The following is a 21,118-nucleotide window of genomic DNA, read 5'->3' on the forward strand; positions in this document are numbered from 1 at the left end:
GTTCACTCAAACTGTTAAGGATGATACACTGCCCCCCCCCCCCTCCTTCATGTTACACTATAGCCATACAACTCATTAGTTCTTCATCCTAATGGATAAAAAGAGAACTGGGAAACAACCACAGCCAATATTTTAGGCGGAGCAGATTAAAGCCAAGCATATCTATCTGACTAAACGAAGAGGTTAACAACCACACATTTATCACTGGTGCTGTCCGTCGTAATACACAAAGTTAAAAGGAACAAGTTGGGGTGGGAAGTGGATACATGGGGGATACCATGAATGGCGTGGGCAGGAGGGTAATTTGGCTTATGTTTTTGAAAAATAATGGCAATTCTGACTGTTGTAGGTAATAGAATATACTTATGTATGAACTACTGGGCACTGTGAACTGCAACTACTTGATGATTGCCAATAAAAAGACATACAAAAAGGCCATGCATGTCTACCTTGTAGTAGGCAGCTACACATTGTATGACACCATTGTATGTGGCTGGAGAGCCTCACGTTTCACAAGAAGCTCTCTACAAATCCACTGATTGTTTATTATCGGGTGGGATAGCCCTGAAAAAGACAAGCTCCAGGTCATGATCTCATGGGGGACCCACATCTTATCACTCCAAATTATCGTCTGTGGGTAAATGGAGACGTGGAAGTCCCCTGCTGGAGAGCAGGGTCAAGAGCTACCCGAGTGAGCGTAAGATTCCGGTGACCCATGAGGAGAAGCCGCAAGAAGTGGGGAAGAAGGGAGTAAAGATGAAGGTGGTGGAGGAGGGAGGAGTGAATGTCTGGCAGCTTTTTTCTTTGTCCTTTTGGTAAGTGCGGGTTGTAGAAGAGAATACACTTGTGGAGTGTCCTAGAAGAAGTGTCTCTTCTTTGTAGGCAAAGTCCTTCAGATGGAAGTGGTCTTGCCTGCGCGGGCATCTCTGCCTGTCTCGGAGCTCCTGTTGGAGCTTCTTGATGATGGGATTTTCAGAGTCGGCCGTGGATTTGAATATTGTGCGTAGCGACAGTGTTGCTGCCGAGACGTCAGTACCTCATGATTGTTGTCCAAGGATTAATCAACATCTGGGATTATCCAAAATTGTGTTTAGAATTGGAAATTTCTTATCCTAACTATGAAGGATTAGAATTGGTGCCACTGAAACAATAACTCCTAGGCAACTAAATCACTAGGACCATCTAGATCGATGATACCATTCAAAGAAGGTGAACAGAAGACAGTTTTGCAAATTATAAAATAATCATTAGTGATGATCTGATCAAAAATCGTAGGAAGCATTAAACAGTAATACTTCAAATTGGGCCTTGAAAAAGCATCAAGAGACGCGAAACACGTGTTGGCCGTCTTAGCTTTCAGAACCTAACATTGAACATATTTAGAGGCAATACTGGAATATTTGTTTATAAGAAAGGATACAAATTAGTTGGTTATGTAGATGTCTATAATTGAAATTATGTAAATTGTCTAAAAGGGGAGTGAAATCTTTTGACTATCTAATGACACACATTTCTCTCAAAATACTGTGAGAAATAAATACATAAAACAAAATAGAAAACTGCATTTTGGAGAATGAAAATGTAGGTGCCAAATCACATTAACCTAGACGTGTCCAAGTACATGCATGTATAAACCTCTTATTAAAGCAGCTCTCCATGACGGTTATTCCTTCATTTTATGTGTGTCTCATATGAGCCTTTCTTTGCCCTCTATTTCTCAAGTTTGATTCCTTTGTTTCAGATTAGTACTGTCAGTCCCAGTCCAGTTCCACGCTAACACCCATTGGAAATGCTCTGTTTCACTGTTAGTTTTCTTTTGCTTCAAGCAGCAACCCGACAGCTGTGAGTTTATTAAGGGTGCCAATTAGTTTGGGGGAATTTGATAAAGCTTTATACACTGAGGTAACTTTAGCTTGTTGTATACATAGCTGCATGGCAACTAAGTGCAATCTGGGGAAGCAATCAATTGTTTATCCCACTGTATTTTGCATGTTATGGCCTTTGTCATTTTTATTAGTCATTTATCTACCATTAAAATTTTACCTCATTTCATGCTTTATTCTTATACTTCAGTTTTTCCAATAAGTTCCTAATCCAGTACATATTTCTGTATTTCATGTCTCTCTACACAATATAGCTAGAATAAAATAAAGGAATAGGTACATTGTTCTAAAACAGAACAATGTTCTTTACATACTCACTCTTCCTAATTTTTTTAACGTTTTTCTTTATTTTGAATTCGTTTCAAGTGCTTTTGGGAGAGTTTCTGTGGTCACTTTCTTTACTTTTGGATCGAAATAAGAACTTACTTGCTAGATAACAATGTAATCTTAGTTACAGAAGAATGCATAAATACATAAGCTTGTGTATGTTTATTTTTTTTAATAAAATGAATAAATATAAAAGTAGAAATTATTTTAACATACACCTACCAGCTCTTGGGATAACTTCCATATCCCAAGGGCTCATCTTCTCTGTATCGCCATTGTCCCAGCTAAAATTTAAAGAAACCATTACTTAGAAACCATGACTTAGAAACAATGTATTTTATCAATAACAAAATATATTAAAAAATAATGTATAAAAGTAAACTACTTTCTTACCAGACATTGTAACATTGAAAGAGACTATCCGGGTACTTTGAATGAAGAGGTTCCTGACTTTCAATTGTACCAAACCACCAAGCGTCATCTATCACTGACCTAAAACGGTCACCTGAAAGGGGAGAAAAAGATTATATAAATATATATATAACACTTGCTAAACAATACAAGGACAAGATAAATAAGTTACTTACCTGCAGTAATGCTCTTTCTGATGGATACTCTACCGAACCGCAGATCCGATTCCTCACTTTCTGAACACCACCTAGGTGCAATTGGGAGAACTTTTTTTTTTTTTTTTTTAATACGAGTAGGTCATTCCACACAACGGAAAGTTGAGATGGCTTGAGGAATATGCTTTTAGAGTATCCACAAGAAAGAACATTGATGAAGGTAAGTCATTTGTCATCCTGATTGATACCTCGAACAATAGATTCCTCACTTAGTGAATAGATAACTGAACAGTACCTCCCAAAGCAGCTGGGATATGTGAAATGGCTCAGACTAAAAATTCCTCAAAGACTGATTGTGTAAAGTGGCAATTTTTCGAGCGCTATCAAGGCAGAAAGGCTTTGTCAACGTGGACTAACGCACATGTGTGGCCTGACAGATGTGGAAGAATGCAGGGGGAGCGCCTTGGCTCATGTTGACTGGGCTTTCAGACCTTCCAGCGGCTACTTCTTGGCCCATGAGTAGCAGATCCCAATACAGAGACTATCTAACTTAGTATGGTCCTTTTCTGCACTGCCTTACCATCCTTTGCAGCGAAAGTGTCCTGGTGCTACAAGGGCTACCTGGTCTCACTTGTGCACAGCTTATTGGGATACATACTTCAATCTATCCTGATTTACATAAAATTATCACAATTCATCAATTGTTTTAACAATGCGTTTATTCAATTTAATCATCATTAAATATTTTCAAAACTGTTCGACTGTATCAACAGAAATAAAACACATCATTCTTAAGCGCTGGGAATTCCTAATGGAAGAATCTGATTTTAATGTCATATACAAAGAGAAACCATTATTTGGGTTCAATAGAGCCCGAAATTTGAAAGAAATGTTATCCAATAAAAAAAAACCAGTGTCATAGTATCTAAACCTGGAACAACAAAATGTGGAAATTGTATTCACTGTAACAACGCCATCAATGGGGACACATTCTTACATCCACAAACAGGTGATCACATCAAAATTAAACAAGCTTTTGACTGTAATTCAACCCAAGTAGTCTATTCAATTAATTGCCCCTGTGGGTTACTATATATTGGTAAAACAAAGTGTAAAATGAAGATCCGGATAACAGAACACAAAGAACAAGTTACTTACCTTCGGTAACGATATATCTGTAAGAAACATTAGTTAGTGTTAGATTCCTTACCTTAGAATATCCCCAGGCGTCAGTCTGGATCCGGAAACTTTTGCGTAGCAGTACCCCTGCGCGTCGGTAGGCGTCGTCTGCAGGCGTCCCCTGCGGCTCCGCGTCCGTCGTCGGCGTCGTGCGCCGTGATGACGTCGCTGGAGTATATAGACGCCGCCTCCGCGCGCTGACGTCAGTTCTTGTACACAGCTATTCCGCGCCAGAAAACGCAGTGCCATGAGAGAACCAACACTGGTGCCATTTGAAACTAGGGCCCTGAAAGGGATGTCCTTAACCCTAGGTATCAGTTCGCAGAACGGGGAGGATGGGTGGGTTCGGTAAGGAATCTAACACTAACTAATGTTTCTTACAGATATATCGTTACCGAAGGTAAGTAACTTGTTCATCTGAAAGAAACACGTTAGTGTTAGATTCCTTACCTTAGAATAGATACCCCAGCAATACCAACCCCGGTGGTGGGTCTGCGAACCAATACATTCCTACACCAGAAAGTCCTGGAGGACAGAACGGCCAAAGAAGCCATCCCTCCGGACTTGACTGTCCAGGCAGTAGTGCCTCGCAAAGGTGTGCAGCGAGGCCCACGTAGCCGCCTGGCAAATGTCCTGCAAAGGGACTCCCCGGCCCAGGGCAGTAGTAGCCGCCGTGGCCCGAGTGGAATGGGCCCTCAGCCCAACAGGAGGCTCCTTCCGAGCCAAAGAGTAGCACGCTTTGATGCACAGAACGACCCACCGAGAGATGGTTCGTTTACACACCGCCCGTCCCTTCTTCGCACCCACGTAGCCAACAAACAGTTGGTCATCCACCCGGAACTGGCGTGTGCGATCCATATAAAATGAAAGCGCACGTTTTGGGTCCAGACGATGGAGCCGCTCTTCATCCTTTGAAGGATGCGGAGGCGGGAAGAAGGAGGGGAGGGTGATGGACTGCCCGATGTGAAAAGCAGAAACTACTTTGGGCAGGAAAGAAGGCCTAGTCCTGAGAACCACCTTGTCAGGATGAATGGACAGGAAAGGAGGTTGGACAGAAAGAGCCTGGAGCTCACTCACTCTCCTGGCAGAGGTGATGGCAACCAGGAAAGCCGTCTTTAAAGTCAGGAGACGGAGAGGACAAGAATGAAGGGGCTCAAAGGGAGCACACATCAAAAAGGTCAGAACCAAGTTCAAATCCCACTGAGGCATCACAAACGGAACAGGTGGATACATGTGTGTGATGCCCTTCAAGAATCTCGTTACAATCGGGGACTTGAACAAAGAAGGCTGATCAGGAAGCCGTAGAAAGGCTGAAAGGGCCGAAAGGTAGCCCTTGATAGTGCCCAGAGCAGAGCCCTGCTGGGCAAGAGAGAGAAGAAACAGAAGAACCTCGGAAAGAGTGGCAGAAAGAGGATCCACAGCCTTTGCTGTGCACCATGCCACAAATCTGTTCCACCGACAGGCGTATACCGACTTTGTGGAGGGACGCCTGGCTGCCAGAATCACATCACAGACTTCAGGAGGCAAGTCAAATGGCCTCAACTGCCGCCGCTCAATCTCCAAGCATGGAGGTGGAGACTGGACAGGTTCGGGTGGAGGACCGTCCCCTGCTGCTGCAACAGAAGGTCCTCCTGAAGGGGCAGGCGGATCGGGGGACCGACTGACATGCTGAGTAGCTCGGGATACCAGTACCTTCGAGCCCAGTCCGGAGCCACAAGGATAACCTGTGCCCGGTCGCGCCTGATCTTCTTCAGCACTCTGGGCAGAAGTGGTATAGGCGGAAAGGCGTATAACAGACCGCAACTCCACTCGCGCCGAAAGGCGTCGCCGTGCGAGTGCCGTCTTGGAAACTCCAACGCGCAGAACTGATGACATCTGTGGCGAATAGATCTAACCAAGGCTCTCCCCATTGCAGAAAGTTCAGACGCCATTCGTGATCCATCGAGCACCGACGGCTGAGTTTGTCCGCCCTGGCGTTCAGAGAACCTGCCAGGTGTTGAACCGTCAGAGTCACACCCTGACGTTCCAGCCATTGCCAGAGGCGCAGAGCCTCCTGGCAAAGGGTCCACGACCCCACCCCGCCTTGTTTGTTGCAGTACCACATGGCGGTGGTGTTGTCTGTGAACACCTGCACCACACTCCCGTTGACAAAGGGGAGGAATGCCTTCAGTGCTAGACGAATCGCCCGTAGCTCCAACAGGTTGATATGGAGCCGGGACTCCGCCGGAGACCAGATGCCTCTGATCTCTGCCTCTCCCAAGTGGCCACCCCAGCCCTGGAGGGACGCGTCCGTCACAACAACGTGCTCCGGTTGGGGAAGGGAGAGGGATCTACCACTGACCCAATCGCGGTCCGTAAGCCACCACTGCAGTTGTCTCGCAGTGCCCTCCGAGATCAAGACGTGGTCGGACAAGTTGCCCTGATGCTGGGCCCACTGAAACTTCAGGTCCCACTGCAGAGCCCGCATCCGCCACCTGGCGTGATGCACCAGAAGGATGCAGGAAGCCATCAGCCCCAGCAGCCGCAGCGTCAACCTGACCGAAACCCGGGATAGCGGCTGAAAGATGGGAATCAAAGCCTGTATATCCCGGACCCGCCGTTCCGGAGGATAAACCCGAAACTGCGAAGAGTCCAGAACCGCTCCGATGAAAAGGAGCTTTTGAGAGGGACACTGGTGTGATTTTGGCACATTGATGGAGAACCCCAGGTCGTGCAAGAGGTCTGCCGTCATCTGAAGGTGGTGGACGACTGTCTGGGGCGAGCCCGCCTTCAACAACCAGTCGTCTAGGTAGGGGAAGACCGAAACCCCTAACCTGCGCGGATGGGCTGCGACCACCGCCATCACCTTTGTGAACACCCGTGGGGCGCTGGTAAGGCCAAAGGGGAGCACGATAAACTGAAAATGCCCCTGGCCTACCGTGAACCGCAGGTAACGCCGGTGGGCCGGCAGGACGGGGATGTGAAAATACGCATCCTGCAAGTCCAACGCTACCATCCAGTCTTGCGGGTCCAGAGCAGCCAGGACCTGAGCCAGTGTCAACATCTTGAACTTCTCCTTCCGGAGGAAGCCGTTGACGTTCCGTAGATCCAAGATAGGACGTAGGCCCCCCTTGTCCTTCTTGGGTACCAGAAAGTAGTGGGAATAGCAACCACGCCCTACTTCTGGCCCAGGAACGCGCTCGATGGCCCCCTTGGCCAAGAGGGCCATCAACTTCCTCCTGCAGAAGTGTCAAGTGGTCCCCCGACACACGGTGGTTCTGCGGTGGCATGGATGGAGGAGTGGTCTTGAAGGGGAGGGAGTAGCCCCTTCGGACGAGCTGCAGCACCCACCTGTCCGATGTAATCGCGCGCCAGTGAGCGTGGTGATGGCAAACCCTGCCACCCACTGGCGTCACATGGGGCCGAAAGCACGGACTAGGAGGACTTGGAGGCAGATGCTGCGGGGGGAGGTGTGGCCTGACCCCGCCGTTGACCCCGACTGCCGCCACGGCTGTTTCCACGGCCGCCACCGCGTTGAAAGGATTGTTGCGGTGCGTGGCTGGCAGCACGTGTGGGGACGCCCCTTCCTTGGCCACGAAAGGAGCGAAACAAACCAGTTTGCTGACGCTGGGTCGAGAGACCCAAGGACTTGGCCGTGACCCTGGAGTCCTTGAAGCGTTCCAGCGCGTGGTCCGCCTTGTCGCCAAACAGGCGACAGCCATCGAACGGCATGTCCATCAATGTATTCTGGACATCTGCCGAGAAGTTGGCGGATCTCAGCCAGGCGTGGCGACGAATCGCCACCGTCGTGGACATCGCTCTGCCTAGCGAGTCGGTCGTATCAAGACCACACCGTATAGAGTATTTAGCTGCGTCTCGGCCCTCAGCCACAGCTTTGCCGAGTTTTGCCCTCACCTCCATGGGGCATTCTGGCAGCAGTTCCGCGACCGTATCCCACACAGAGTGGGTGTAGCGGCCCAAGAGGCAAGCGGTGTTGCAAGACCGCAATCCCAAACTCAGGGACGAGAAGACCTTCTTGCCATACTGGTCATACCTCTTAGATTCCCGGTCGGGCGGGCCGACGGGAATGCGGTCTGGGAGGTCGAGGCCTGGATCACCAGACTCTCGGGGGTGGGATGGGTGGACAGGAACTTGGGGTCGTCCGGACAAGGACGGTGGCGTCTGGCCACGTTCCGATCAACAGGCGAACCTGAAGCGGGCCTGGACCACGTGCCCAACAGAACGTCTGACAAGGCTTCGTTAAACGGCAGCAGTGGCTCCTGTGGGCATGACTGCGGTTTGAAGACCTCAGTGAGGATGTTAGGCCTCACGGCCGCGAGGGGGAGCTCAAGGTGTAAGGCCTTGGCAGCCCTCATCAGCACCACTGAATATGCAGCGCCCTCCTCCGACGCCACAGAAGTAGGAGAGACAAAGCCAGGGTTAGGAGAGTCGTCCAGACCACTGGCCTCCCCCAAATCACCTGTCCAGTCCGGGTCATACTGGCACTCACGTGACAGAGGGTCCTCAGACCCCTCCCAACCTTCCCCATATTCTTCATCATCCCATATTCGGAGTCAACGATGTAGACCGGCTCCTCGGGGTTCACAGGCCCCATCGGCGTCGAGCCCGGCGTCGGTCCGACTCCGCGTCCGGATTCGGGGAGGGTATGGGGACGGCGCCGCCCGGGGCCGGCGCCGGCCGAAGCCGGCACAGGAGAACCGGCGCCGCGCGGGGACGGCGTCGGGGGTAACCCCGATGGAATCGGCGCCGAACCGGCCGGCAGGCCAGCCGGCGTCGACCCCGAAGGCCCCAGCGGCGCCGGGGTCGGAGCCGTCGGCGGCACCGGGGCCGGAGCACCCGATGGCGTCGAGCCAGGGACACCCGACCCGCTAGGGCCCTCAGACGGTAGCACTGGGCCCGAAGGCATCGTAGGCCCCGTCGGAGAACTGAGCACCCTCATGGCCATGAGGAACGCCTCAATCTCCTCAGGCGTCGCACCGTGCCCAGGGACCGGAGGGTATGGGGCAGGCCGCGCCGGCGACTCTCGCAGAGCCGCGGGGTTGGGGTCACCCGAAACCCCGGCCGCGTCGCGCGAGCGTCGGGGGGGGAGTCGGGGGTACGATGACGACGCCCCGACTTCTTGTGTTTCTTACCGGACGAGCCCGACTAATGGTGACGACTTCCGGAGCGCTCGGCGCGGCTCCGCGACCGCTCCCTCGAACACTCCCTGGACCTCCGGCCGGACCGGGACCGCTCCCGACGCGGGGCCGACACCCAGAGCTCAAGCAGCTTGCGGGACCGCTCCTGTCTAGCCTTGCTAGTGAGGGCCCGGCAGTCGACGCAGGCGTCCACATCGTGGTCGGGGCCCAGGCACCGGAGACAGAGTCGGTGATGGTCCGTGACCGACATCGTGCGGTCACAACCGTCACAATTCTTGAAACCGGGCATCCTACCAGGCACCAAAAAGAGTTTAGAAGTTAAGTTGGTCAAAAGACCGGAGTACTGCTCTTCGGATCTGCGCTTACTGGCGCGGAAAAAAGAAGAACTGACATCAGCGCGCGGAGGCGGCTTCTATATACTCCAGCGACGTCATCACGGCGCACGACGCCGACGACGGACGCGGAGCCGCAGGGGACGCCTGCAGACGACGCCTACCGACGCGCAGGGGTACTGCTACGCAAAAGTTTCCGGATCCAGACTGACGCCTGGGGATATTCTAAGGTAAGGAATCTAACACTAACGTGTTTCTTTCAGATAGTCACATTAGAAACAAAAACACTACCTCAAGTTTAGCCATACACTGGGAAGAAGCTCTAATACAATAACACAAATTAAATTTCAAATCATTGAACAAACCACTCCACGCGAAGGGGTGGACATGTCTAAAGTTTTTTTTTGTAAGTGGAACTTACTGGATTAAAAAATTGAACACGTTAATGCCATTCGGATTAAATGACAAATTCGATAAGTTATTTTTTTTCATCATATCCATATCATCCACTTATCTAGAAATTTTCGTTAAATAGTACACTACAATCCCTTAAAAGACATAGATCAAAATACAAGACAGAATAGAATTATGTAAAAGATCGTTCTTCGGTATTCAGAAATGTCATTATTTAAATTTATACACACTCAGAATTGATGCAGCCTTTAATTGCAAAGTTGAGGCGGTTTAAATGTCATCTAAAAGTAAAGTTGTGACCATTGTTACATCCCATTATGTATTTTGAGCCTACTTTAAGATATCGTCATTGTATGGAATAGGCAGCAACATACCCGTGGGAATACACGTGGCTTCGCAAACATGAAAACATTTAGCATATTTAGCAAAATAATTAAATTAATCTGGACAGATAGTTTCTTTAACATCAGAATATCCTGTCACTACACATTCTAAGATGGCACCGACAGTCTATCGGATTTGAATATAACCACTCGAGATCACGCCAGTATGTACTCATGGAAGTGTCAGGCGGAGAGTCATTGAGAGTGACGGAACAGGGACCGGTAGAAATCTTATCTACGCGAGAACACATTCTTGTAAAATAGGACACATTTAGTAGATTTCGTAAATAATGTAATTATTAATTTTGCTATCATAGTATACTTTTAGTATACATTTCAAAATGGCGCGGATGGCCTATAGTATGAAGTATATTACCTCGCGAGATCACATGAGTATGCATACATGGAAGTGCTTGGTATAGAGCAATTGTGAGTGACAGTACAGGGATCGGCAGTAGCCGTATTGACAAACTGAATACAGAGATAACCTCCGCAGTTGCAATCTCGCTAAGAAATACCCTAGAGTATCTTGTGGACAAAGCGGGACGCAATCGCTGCTAATGCTCTTTATTCATTTTTCACGCAGCATCGCGATCACAGAAGATTGAGGATATAGAGAAGTCACTTATACAGTATGAACCTACTTTAGTTATAAGGCTAAAATGGTCAGGTAGCAAGAGCTGACCTTTTAGTAATCTCATTACGTTTTATACATAGTGTCGTGTAGGAAGGTGGTACCAGTTTTTGCAGTGGTGCAGTCATATTTAAAGACATGAAGTACCTGATTGATACAAGGTACGACGGTTACACATTGTATTAAGAATGCGTGACCAAAGCATGGTGAGGGCAAAGTTGAAAATTAAGACAGTTTTATATCACTCTTTTAGGAATCGTCGATCATTACATCTGTGAGTCGATCAACCACTTCATGTTTGTACAAGTAAGTTAACTCGACTAATAACACAGATTAACACTATGAATTAGTCATAGTATGTGTAGCTGCATCATGATATCTACTAGAAGTAAAAAACAGGATGTATGACCATTTCACAGAATCATGCATTTAAAGGCAAAATCCAGAAAAGATCATCAAAGGAAAATACATTTGGAAATTAAAGAATAAGTTAATGATATATAAGAAATAAATTATTTATTTTGTTAATTACAATTATACATATGTACCACAGACAGTGAGAAAAATGCTTTGTCATTATAATATATGTGTTTATTTACAGATTATGGGCCCCTGAAGAAGGGACAGGCAGTCCCGAAATGCATTGGGCTCTGGCATAACCGGATTTTGTTATTGATTTTTTTTCAGTTTGAAACAGATGTATTATGATTTAATGATTCAACATAATTGTATGACTTATGAAACAATTTTGAAAATATTTAATGATGATTAAATTGAATACATGCATTGAAAAAACAGATGAATTGTAATAATTGTATGTAAATCAAAATAGATTGTAGTATTTATCCAAATAAGCTGCCACAAGTAAGACCAGGTAGCCCTTTTAGCACCTGGCCCCTTTCGCTATTTAGATACATGTATAGTAATTCAGATAATCATAAAAAGGTGTGCACAATCTACACCTTCATTACCATTCTTTGCCCCAGAGAACCCCAACGCCTTACTACACAACACCAGTTTGTCCAAGAAAATAATTGGTGTGTGGCAGGTGAACAGACAGGACCTACAAGTCACTCACGTGTCAAACAAAAGTTATCGCTATAAGCTGTTTTGAGAGCCATTAGAAGTAAAGGACAGCTGTGCACTGGCTCAGGTGGAGTACACATAAGTAAAGTGAGAACCAAATTAAGGTTAAAGCACAAGTTACTACTTGTGTAACAATATATCTGTAAGAGACATTAGTTAGTGATAAACTCCTTACCTTAGAACATCCCCAGGCGTCAGACTGGATCCGGAAAGTTTTTCGTCAGTAGTACACCTGACCGTCGGTAGGTGGTGTTGTGCGGCTCTACGACAGTCGCTGTCGTCGTAAGTGCCAAGATGACGTCACGGAGACTACATAGGCACTACCCATGCACGCGGACGTCAGTTCTGTACATGACTTTCCGTGCCAGGAACGCAGAGCCATGAAAGAAACTGACCACTGGTGCCATGAAACTAGGGCCTTGAAAGGGATGACCTTAACCCTAGAAATTAGTTCGCAGAACTGGGAGGATGGGTGGGGCGGTAAGGAATCTATCACTAACTAATGTCTCTTACAGATGGAATATGCTACTTACCAGTATGCATCTGTTCTTGGCATGTAGGGCTGCTGACAATCATATCTGTGCATAGATCGCCACCTAGTGTTGGGTCCGGATGATTGCACATTGTTGTCCTGGAAGAGTCTTCGAAGTATCACGAGATAGGTGGCTCCTCCCCTGGACTAGAGTGCGCATGGGCATCCTCTCCATCTTCAGATTGTTTTTCGCCATTGTGGCAGAGATGGAGTGTAATACAGTAAGTGATGACCATGCCTGAGAATGATTCTGAGTGCTACAGCTGCGACAGGCACCGGGGAGGAGGGCGGGCGTTATGAATGTCAGCAGCCCTACATGCAAGAACAGATGCATACTGGTAAGTAGCATATTCCGTTCGAGGCATGTTGGCTGCTGAATTCATATCTGTGCATAGAATAAATGCCAGTTACCTCCTTAGCGGTGGTTGCCCGTGCCAGCTGCAGCAGTCTGAAAAAGAGTTTTGAGAACAGCCTGTCCTACAGCAGCTTGCTGTTTGGAGTGTACATCTACGCAGTAGTGTTTGGTAAATGTATGTATGGTGGACCATGTGGCTGCTCTACATATATCCTCTAGGGGAATGTTACCTAGGAAAGCCATGGTTGCCCCTAACTTGCGTGTGGAATGCGCTCTTGGGGGAACTGTTAATGTGCGTTTAGCTTTTTGATAACAGATCTGTATGCACTTAACAATCCATCTGGCTATACCTGCTTTGGAAATGGGGTTGCCTTTGTGTTGTGGGGAGAAGGCAACAAATAGTTGCTTAGTTTTCCTGAAATCCTTTGTCCTGTCAACGTAATACAGGAGAGCTCTTTTAACATCTAAAGTGTGCAGTGCTCGTTCTGCCACTGAATCAGGATTTGGGAAGAAAAGGGGTAGCTCTAAGGTTTGGTTAATGTGGAACTTTGACACCAACTTAGGCATGAAAGTGGGGTTGGTACTCAGCACTACCCTATTAGCATGAACCTGCATGAAAGGCTCTTGAATAGTTAGTGCTTGAAGCTCACTAACTCTTCTTAGCGATGTGATTGCCACTAGAAAGGCCACTTTCCATGTGAGAAACTGTATCTCACAAGAGTGAAGAGGTTCAAAGGGTGGTCCCATTAATTTGGTGAGAACCACGTTGAGATTCCAGACAGGAGAAGGAGGGTGTCTGGGAGGAATCACTCTCTTGAGTCCCTCCATAAAAGCTTTAATGGCTGGCACCCTGAAAAGAGAAAAATGCTGTCTGTTTTTAAGATAAGCTGCCATTGCAGCCAAATGTATCCTGATGGAACTGTATGCCAGATTGCATCTGTATAGGTGTAGCAAATAACAGATAATGTTTTGCATGGACGCATCCAGCGGATTTATGTCATTATTGGAACAGTAAATGACAAATCGCTTCCATTTGGTCGCATAGCATGCCCTGGTAGTAGGTCTCCTTGCCTCAATGATGATGTTCATACAGTCAGGGGGTAAGTTGAGGTAGCCAAACTCTATGACCTCAGGAGCCATATTGCAAGGCTAGACTGTTGCGGATCTGGGTGCTGAATGTCTCCATGGCTCTGAGTGAGGAGACTGGGAGTGAGGCGCCGTCGTTGGTGAGGCACCACTGAAAGTTCTAGGAACGTGGTGTACCACGCCTGCCTTGCCCACGTTGGAGCAACCAGGATGAGCGTCATGGAGTGTTGTCGCAGTTTGCGTGCCACTAGCGGGATGAGCGGTGCTGGAGGAAAAGCGTACGCATATCTGCCTGACCAGTTCATCCATATCGCATTGCCCTGAGACTGCGGGTGTGGGAACCTGGCGGCGAAGGTTTGGCATTTTGCGTTATCCTGTGTGGCGAATAGGTCTATCTCTGGATGACCCCACTGCTGGAAATATGGTTGGAGCACCGATGGGTGTATCTCCCACTCGTGCATCTGATGGCTGTGCCTGCTGAGCAGGTCCGCCATCTGGTTGTCCTTGCCCGGGAGATGTTCGGCCATGAGGAACATGTTCCTCTGAATGGCCCACTTCCACATGCTCTGGGCTAGATGAGACAATTGTGGAGAGTGCGTGCCTCCCTGCTTCTGGATCTAATACATGGCAGTCATATTGTCCGTCCGGATCAGCACGACTTTGTTGCTCAAATGCAACTTGAATGCCTTTAGTGCCATGAAGATTGCCATCAGCTCCAACAAGTTGATATGCATCTTTTGCTGCTGCGTCGTCCATAGTCCCTGCACGGTATAATGGAGGACATGCGCTCCCCAGCCCTGGAGAGATGCGTCCGTTGTCAGCACTATTTGTGGGACAGGCTCTTGGAACGGTCGTCCCCTGCAAAGGTTTTGTGTGTTCCACCAATGCAGAGAGTTGTATGCACGACCGGTCACCAACACTAGGTCTTTTAGATGTCCATGAGCCTGGTTCCACTGTCGTGCTAAGCACTCTTGAAGGGGACGCATGTGTAGCCTCGCGCGCGGGACTATGAAGATGCAGGAGGCCATCATACCTATTGTAGGAGAGTAGGGTCTGCAATCCTATGGTCACCCCGATTTTTGCTTTTTGCTTCACTGGTTTACGACTTTCCCTGGCTGTGGGCCTGCTAATCAGACCCCCAGCCGAGCTGTTCTCTCTCTAAATTGACAAGCATGTACCTTAGGTGCATTTACCAATTGGTACTGGGCCACCTTATCAGTCCCTGTACAGCATACCTTAGGTATCCAGGGCATAGGTGTACCCAGGGCCTACCAGGGGCTGCAGCATGTATTATGCCACTCCTGGCTGGCCATCCAAATCTGACACAGCTGGCTGCACGACAGCTGGGGCAAGGTGGTGTAATCACCCTTTGCTTTAGGTATAGTATCTATATACCTAACCCTAAAATGGACACATATACTCCTATCAGTCACTCCTATGGCAGGCCTTATCAATCCTGAAGGCAGAGTGCTTGGAATTATGTGAGATGGTGCTCTGGCATGAGCTGAGCCCGTTTGCAGCTTGTGGAACCAAGTCCTAATAGCTGTTCCATGATAACGCTATACTATATACTCTTAAGTGCATTATGAACCTCGCGGTCAAAAGCTAACTTTGGCTCAGCATTATCAAAACTTGTCGAGTATGGTGTCATACGAATTGGAATACTAACCCCTCGCCAATTCTGGTGACGGGGCTAGCATTCCACCCTTCTAGAGGGACACGACATGTATGTAACTGAACCCCTGTTAAAGTTAACTCGAGCCTCAGCATCACAAAATGGATGCTGCCACCACAGACACAAGTCTGACCTCCTGCTGCTGGGAGTCCATCCAGCGAGGGAAGCTCGGACAAAGGGTTTCCTGCCTTGGGAGGGGCTAGCACCACCCTGTAAGAGAGTAGGGTCTGCAATCCTATGATCACCCTAGATGTTTGCTTTTTGCTTCACTGGTTACGACTTCTCTGGCTGTGGGCCTGCTAATCAGACCCACAGCCTTGCTGTTCTCTCACTAAATTGACACGTGTACCTTAGGTGCATTTACCAATTGGTACTGGGCCACCTTATCAGACCCTGTAACTCAGGGCATAGGTGTACCCAGGGCCTACCAGGGGCTGCAGCATGTATTATGCCACCCCTGGCTGGCCATCTAAATCCGACACAACTGGCTGCATGACAGCTGGGGCGAGGTGGTGTAATCACCCCTTGCTTTAGATATAGTATACCTATATCTAACCCTAAAATGGACACCCGTATTCCTATCAGTCCTATGGCAGGCCTTGACAATCCTGAAGGCAGAGTGCTTGGAATCGTGTGAGATGGTGCTCTGGCATGAGCTGAGCCCGTTTGCAGCTTGCAGAATCAAGTCCTAATAGCTGTTCTATGATAACGCATACCATATACTCTTAAGTGCATTATAATCCTCGCGGTTATATGCCAACTCTGGTATCGCATTATCAAAACATGTCGAGTAAGGTGTCATACGAATTGGAATACTAACCCCTCGCCAATTCTGGCGACGGGGTTAGCATTCCACCCTTCTAGAGGGACACGACATGTATGTAACTGTGAACCATGGTTAAAGTTAAACGTAGCCTCAGCATCACAAAAAGGATGCTGCCACTACAGACGCAAGTCTGACCTCCTGCTGCTGGGAGTCCTTCCAGCGAGGGAGGGTTGGACAAAGGGTTTCCTGTCAGGGGCGGTGCTAGCACCATCCCAGACAGGGTTTTGTGTATCCTGGGCAGGCAGGGCTTTAGTGGAAGGTGACTGCAAGTGGCACCCCGGTGCTCACTATGTATCTGCCGGCTAGAACCAGTTCCAGGGGCACACCAGCCCCTGAGCTGGGGAAAGTCCGGCATGGGAGAGGGGTGTAACCACCCCCCTTCCTGGTCCCACCCATGGGCAGGACCTAGTCGCGTGCCAGCCCCTTTTCCTAGTATAAAGATAGGAGCGGGCCCCCTTCCAAATTAGATCATCTTTGAATCCTGAAACTACTTTCTACGAAAGGAACTCAAGACTTCTTCCTAAGATTTCTCCCTTGTGACTAAGGAGTAGTCACCCTGCATCCGCAGGCACCATCCAAGCATCGCGGTCTGCTGTAAGTCTCTCCTCCGGATCAAGACTGCCCAGCTCGAGGAGAACCGGCTTCCCTGGCACCTCTGACCTCTACCTACATCTTCAGCTCAGCTGAGATCCGTGGGTGTGACGAGACCTCGAGGGACCGGCCATCTTCAGGACTGCACGACGCTTGCCCAGCACGACCGCCGAGGGATCCTCGAGTGAGTGCTTTGGGGTGTGAGAAGCCCCAACCCTGAGCAGCTCCAGCACCGAAGTTCAGCCTCCCAGCCTCCACGAGATCTGCGTGGGGCCCTTCTGCTCTTTGCTGCTCACCGCGTTGTCTGGCTACTAGCCTGCTGGCTTGTGGCTTTCCCGACGACGAACGACGACATCAACACCGCTGGTCTGGTTGCTCCAGACTGGCCCTTGCTCCCCTCCAACAGAGGAGCACCCAGGACCCTCCTGGTCCACTCCAGACGCCATTTTAAGTCCACCGCGTGGGCTTGCATTTGCCAAGACTTGTTGCCCCAATCCTGGGTCCAGCGACGTCGACAGCAGATACCATCGTGGGACAGCTCGCACCTCCATCCTGGACGCCGACAACGCCTCCTGGTCCGTGAGACTGCAGAGCCCAGCGTCGCCCACTCACCTGGTCGAGGTGACTCCGTCCGGTGCCATCCTGGTGCCCATCTAATCACTGGCTTGTGATTCTGAACTTGGTCCCCTCTGCTTACAGGTGTCTTCCATCTTCGATCCAGGCTTGGATCCATCCGAATCTCTTCACTGGTCGCCTGCCAGCAACAACTTCTTTCAGGCTCCATAGACTGCAACGAGGATTCCCGACGTCTTTCCAGACCTATGCAACCGCAGCCCCTGGGCTAGGTAACCTGAGCATTTCGGTGCTTCAGCATAGCTTAACTATCCAAAGGTCCAGATCCTTTTTCGTTTCAGCTCTACCTAGTCGGATTCGTCCGATAACACTAACTTTACGAAATCTAGCATCCATAGACTTTGTCCCGCATCCCGCGTGAGAGTGCACACTCTGCACCCGATCTCCCTAAGCCTCCTGCTAGTAATCTGAAGGTTCAGTAGTCAAGTCCTAGCGATCCCAAAGCCTATTAGAGTAGTACTTACCTGCTAGTAATTTCGCATTCCACTTTTAGAGTATATGGTTTTTCGTGCCCCTCGGGCATTTGTGTAAATTGTGCGATTCTCAGAATTTCTTTAAGAGCTTTGTATTGTGCTTAGCGCCCTGTCCTCATAAAGAGTCCAGGGCTGTTGTGTTCTAAATAAATATACTTGTATTTTCATAACAACTTGTGTGGTGTCCTTTTCATTTGGTATTCAAAGGTTATATGTGGTAAAACAACTGGCTTCACATGCCATAAAGAGTTTAGCCTAAAGACTGCTTTTGCCCACGCTACTAGGATAGCTGGTCTATAAGGTTGACTTACAACCAATCACCATAAGGGTTGTTTGGACTGATACAAGGTGATCACTAGAACTAGTGAGCATCATATATCAGGCCGACTTCTCACACCTATCAGCTGCATAAATACCTGCGCTGGGAGTGAGTGCTGCGGCCTGCACTTCTGAATCAGCAATTGCATGCTGTTGACTCTGGCAGCATTGGGCTGCGCTGTCGCTGTTTGAGTGTTTATTGTCGCACCTAGGTACTGTTGCACGTATGCGGGTTGAAGGTGTGATTTTGGGTAGTTTAGTGAAAATCCTAGACTGTGTAGGAGGTGAATTGTGCGGGACATGTGGCTGGCACACTGCTGGGCTGACTTTGCATGGACAAGCCAGTCGTCCAGATAAGGATAGACATGGATGTGTGGTCTCCGAAGGTGCGCAGCCACTGTCGCTAAGCACTTGGTGAACACCCTGGGGGCAGTAGTGACCCCAAAAGGCAGGCCCTTGTACTGGTAATGCTGGTTGTTGACGGTGAACCTGAGATATTTCCTGTAGCCTGGGTGAATGGGAATGTGGAAATATGCATCCTTCAGGTCTACGGTTGCTAGGAAGTCCCCCTGACTGAGCAATGGCAGAACTTGTTGTAAAGTCAGCATGTGAACATGTTCTGACAAGATGTACTGGTTCAGGGGTCTGAGGTCTAGAATGGGCCGGAGAGACCAGTCCTTCTTTGGGATTAAGAAGTACAGTGAGTAGACCCCTGTACCTTGCTGTTCTAAAGGCACGAGTTCTATGGCCCCCTTTTGCAGCATGCAGAGTACTTCTTGCTGCAATAAGTGCATGTGCTCTGCGGACATAGGAAGGTGCCTTGGGGGTATGTTTGGAGGAGTGGAGGTTAGTTCCAGACAATAGCCGTATTGGATAAGTTGTCTCACCCACCTATCTGTGGTAATGCCTTCCCAGACTGGCAGGAACTGCTGGAGTCTTCCCCCGACCGGTGTTATATGGTCCGGGGGCAGTGACAAGGCGTCACTGTTTATTGGTGGCGGAGGATCTGGCATTATTTCCACGTCCTCAGCCTTTGGTGCTGTTCCCACGATATCCACCCCTGTTATTTTTGTTATAGGTGGTCTGCGTGCTCCCTTTGTTGTATTGGGCTTGCTGCAATGCTTGACCTCTAGAGGCTCCCCTGTTACCGGAGCGACGAAAGGAACTGCCCCTGAACTGCTGCGACTGCAGAGCCCCCCTGGATTTTGCTGTCTCAGTGTCTTTTTTAATCTTTTCAAGGGTCGTGTCTACATCAGGACCAAAAAGAAAGTCATTGTTAACTGGCTGATCGAGCAAAGTTGTTTGGATCTCTGGTTTGAAACCAGAGATGCAGAGCCAGGCATGACGTCTCAGCATTACACTAGTGTTGATGGTCCTTAGCTGCTGTGTCTGCGGCATCGAGTGCACACTCGATGGATGCATTTGAAATCAACTTTCCCTCCTGTATCAGCATTTCTGCTCCCTCCTTATAAACATCAGGCAGGTGTTGCATTAGCTGCTCTAACGTGTCGTAGTGAGCCCTATCGTATCTGGCTAACAGGGCCTGGGTATTTGAGAGCCTCCAAATATTAGCCGCTTGAGCAGCTACATGTTTGCCAGAAGCTTCTAAGATTTTGGATTCTTTGTCCGGAGGAGGAGCATCACCGCTTGTCTGAGAGTTTGCTCTCTTGCGAGCATTAGCCACTACTAAGGAGTCCAATGGGAGCTGGCCCTTGATGTACGTAGGGTCCACAGGCGCAGGCCGATGTTTTCTTTCAATCCTTGGGTTGACAACCCTGGCCCTTGTGGTCTCCTTGAAAATGTCAGTAGCATGTTTCAGGACACCCTTTAGCATAGGCAAAGTCTTTACTGATCTTTCTGAGGTGAGAGAAAGTATCGAACAGAAAGTCCTCCTCCACTGGGTCAGCTTGCATTTCCAGGTCATGGTTAATTGCCGCCCTTTCAATTAAAGCATTAAACGCCGCTGTGTCTTCAGCAGGCGATGTTTTGACATTATAGGACTGAGTATCAGGCGTAGTGTGTGGCTCATCAGGGTCAACAGGGTCAGTCCAAGGTTGAGGTTCCTCTTGATCTTTGTCAGCATGATAAGTAATTTCATCCTCATTGTAACCTTCCCCCACATCCTCGTTGGTGGGTGTGGGAGAATAGGCATAATGCTGGGTATATGACTCCACAGGTTCAAAAAGAACAGGTGAGGTGGCAGAATCCCCTTTTCTTTTGAGAGAGATCTTGTATGATTCCAAGGGATGTTCTGGAGCGATTTTCCGTTTATGAATGGTGAGCCTGCCAGAATCCGAGTCGATGAAGAGCTTCGACTGATTATCATACGTGGGTGCCTGGAACACCACCTCCTCCGGAATGGACTGAGACCTGGAAAGTCCCGACACCTTTTTGGATGTATCGGTGCTTTTTTGTGGCTCGAACGCTTTGGGTCAAGCGGTTGGGGGCAGTCCGTATTTAATTGGTGGAGGAATCACTGAAGACGAACCGACCTTTTTTTAGATTGACGTCGTCTTCGATCCAATCGGCTTCGTTGGATCACCAGATTGCTTGTGGCCTTGCGTCGACTCGAGCTCATGGTGCGCAGCAGGTACGGCATTTGGCTTCGACGCAATATGTTCCTTCGGGTCAGGTTTGGTCTTCGACTCGAGGGTCTTGCTCGTCATTGGCTTGGAGGCCGTAAGCTT

The 21,118-nt window shown here is 48.8% G+C and overlaps 1 protein-coding gene across 2 annotated transcripts in view; it reads right to left on the bottom strand.

The window, feature by feature from the left end:
- PHIP (PHIP subunit of CUL4-Ring ligase complex) overlaps positions 1 to 21,118 on the bottom strand; it is a 2,330,659-nt gene that overhangs the window by 778,431 nt on the left and 1,531,110 nt on the right. Inside the window, exons 28-29 of one of the 2 annotated variants that reach the window (XM_086926531.1) lie at positions 2,604 to 2,715; positions 2,427 to 2,494 (exon numbers count right to left, since the gene is read on the bottom strand). In XM_086926531.1, coding sequence (XP_086782657.1) covers positions 2,427 to 2,494; positions 2,604 to 2,715 — 180 coding nt within the window. The remainder of the gene's footprint in view (positions 1 to 2,426; positions 2,495 to 2,603; positions 2,716 to 21,118) is intronic. The other variant, XM_086926532.1, reaches the window with a different exon arrangement.

The sequence above is a fragment of the Lissotriton vulgaris genome, chromosome 6, assembly GCF_964263255.1.
Source record: "Lissotriton vulgaris chromosome 6, aLisVul1.2, whole genome shotgun sequence".
Classification (NCBI taxonomy): domain Eukaryota; kingdom Metazoa; phylum Chordata; class Amphibia; order Caudata; family Salamandridae; genus Lissotriton; species Lissotriton vulgaris.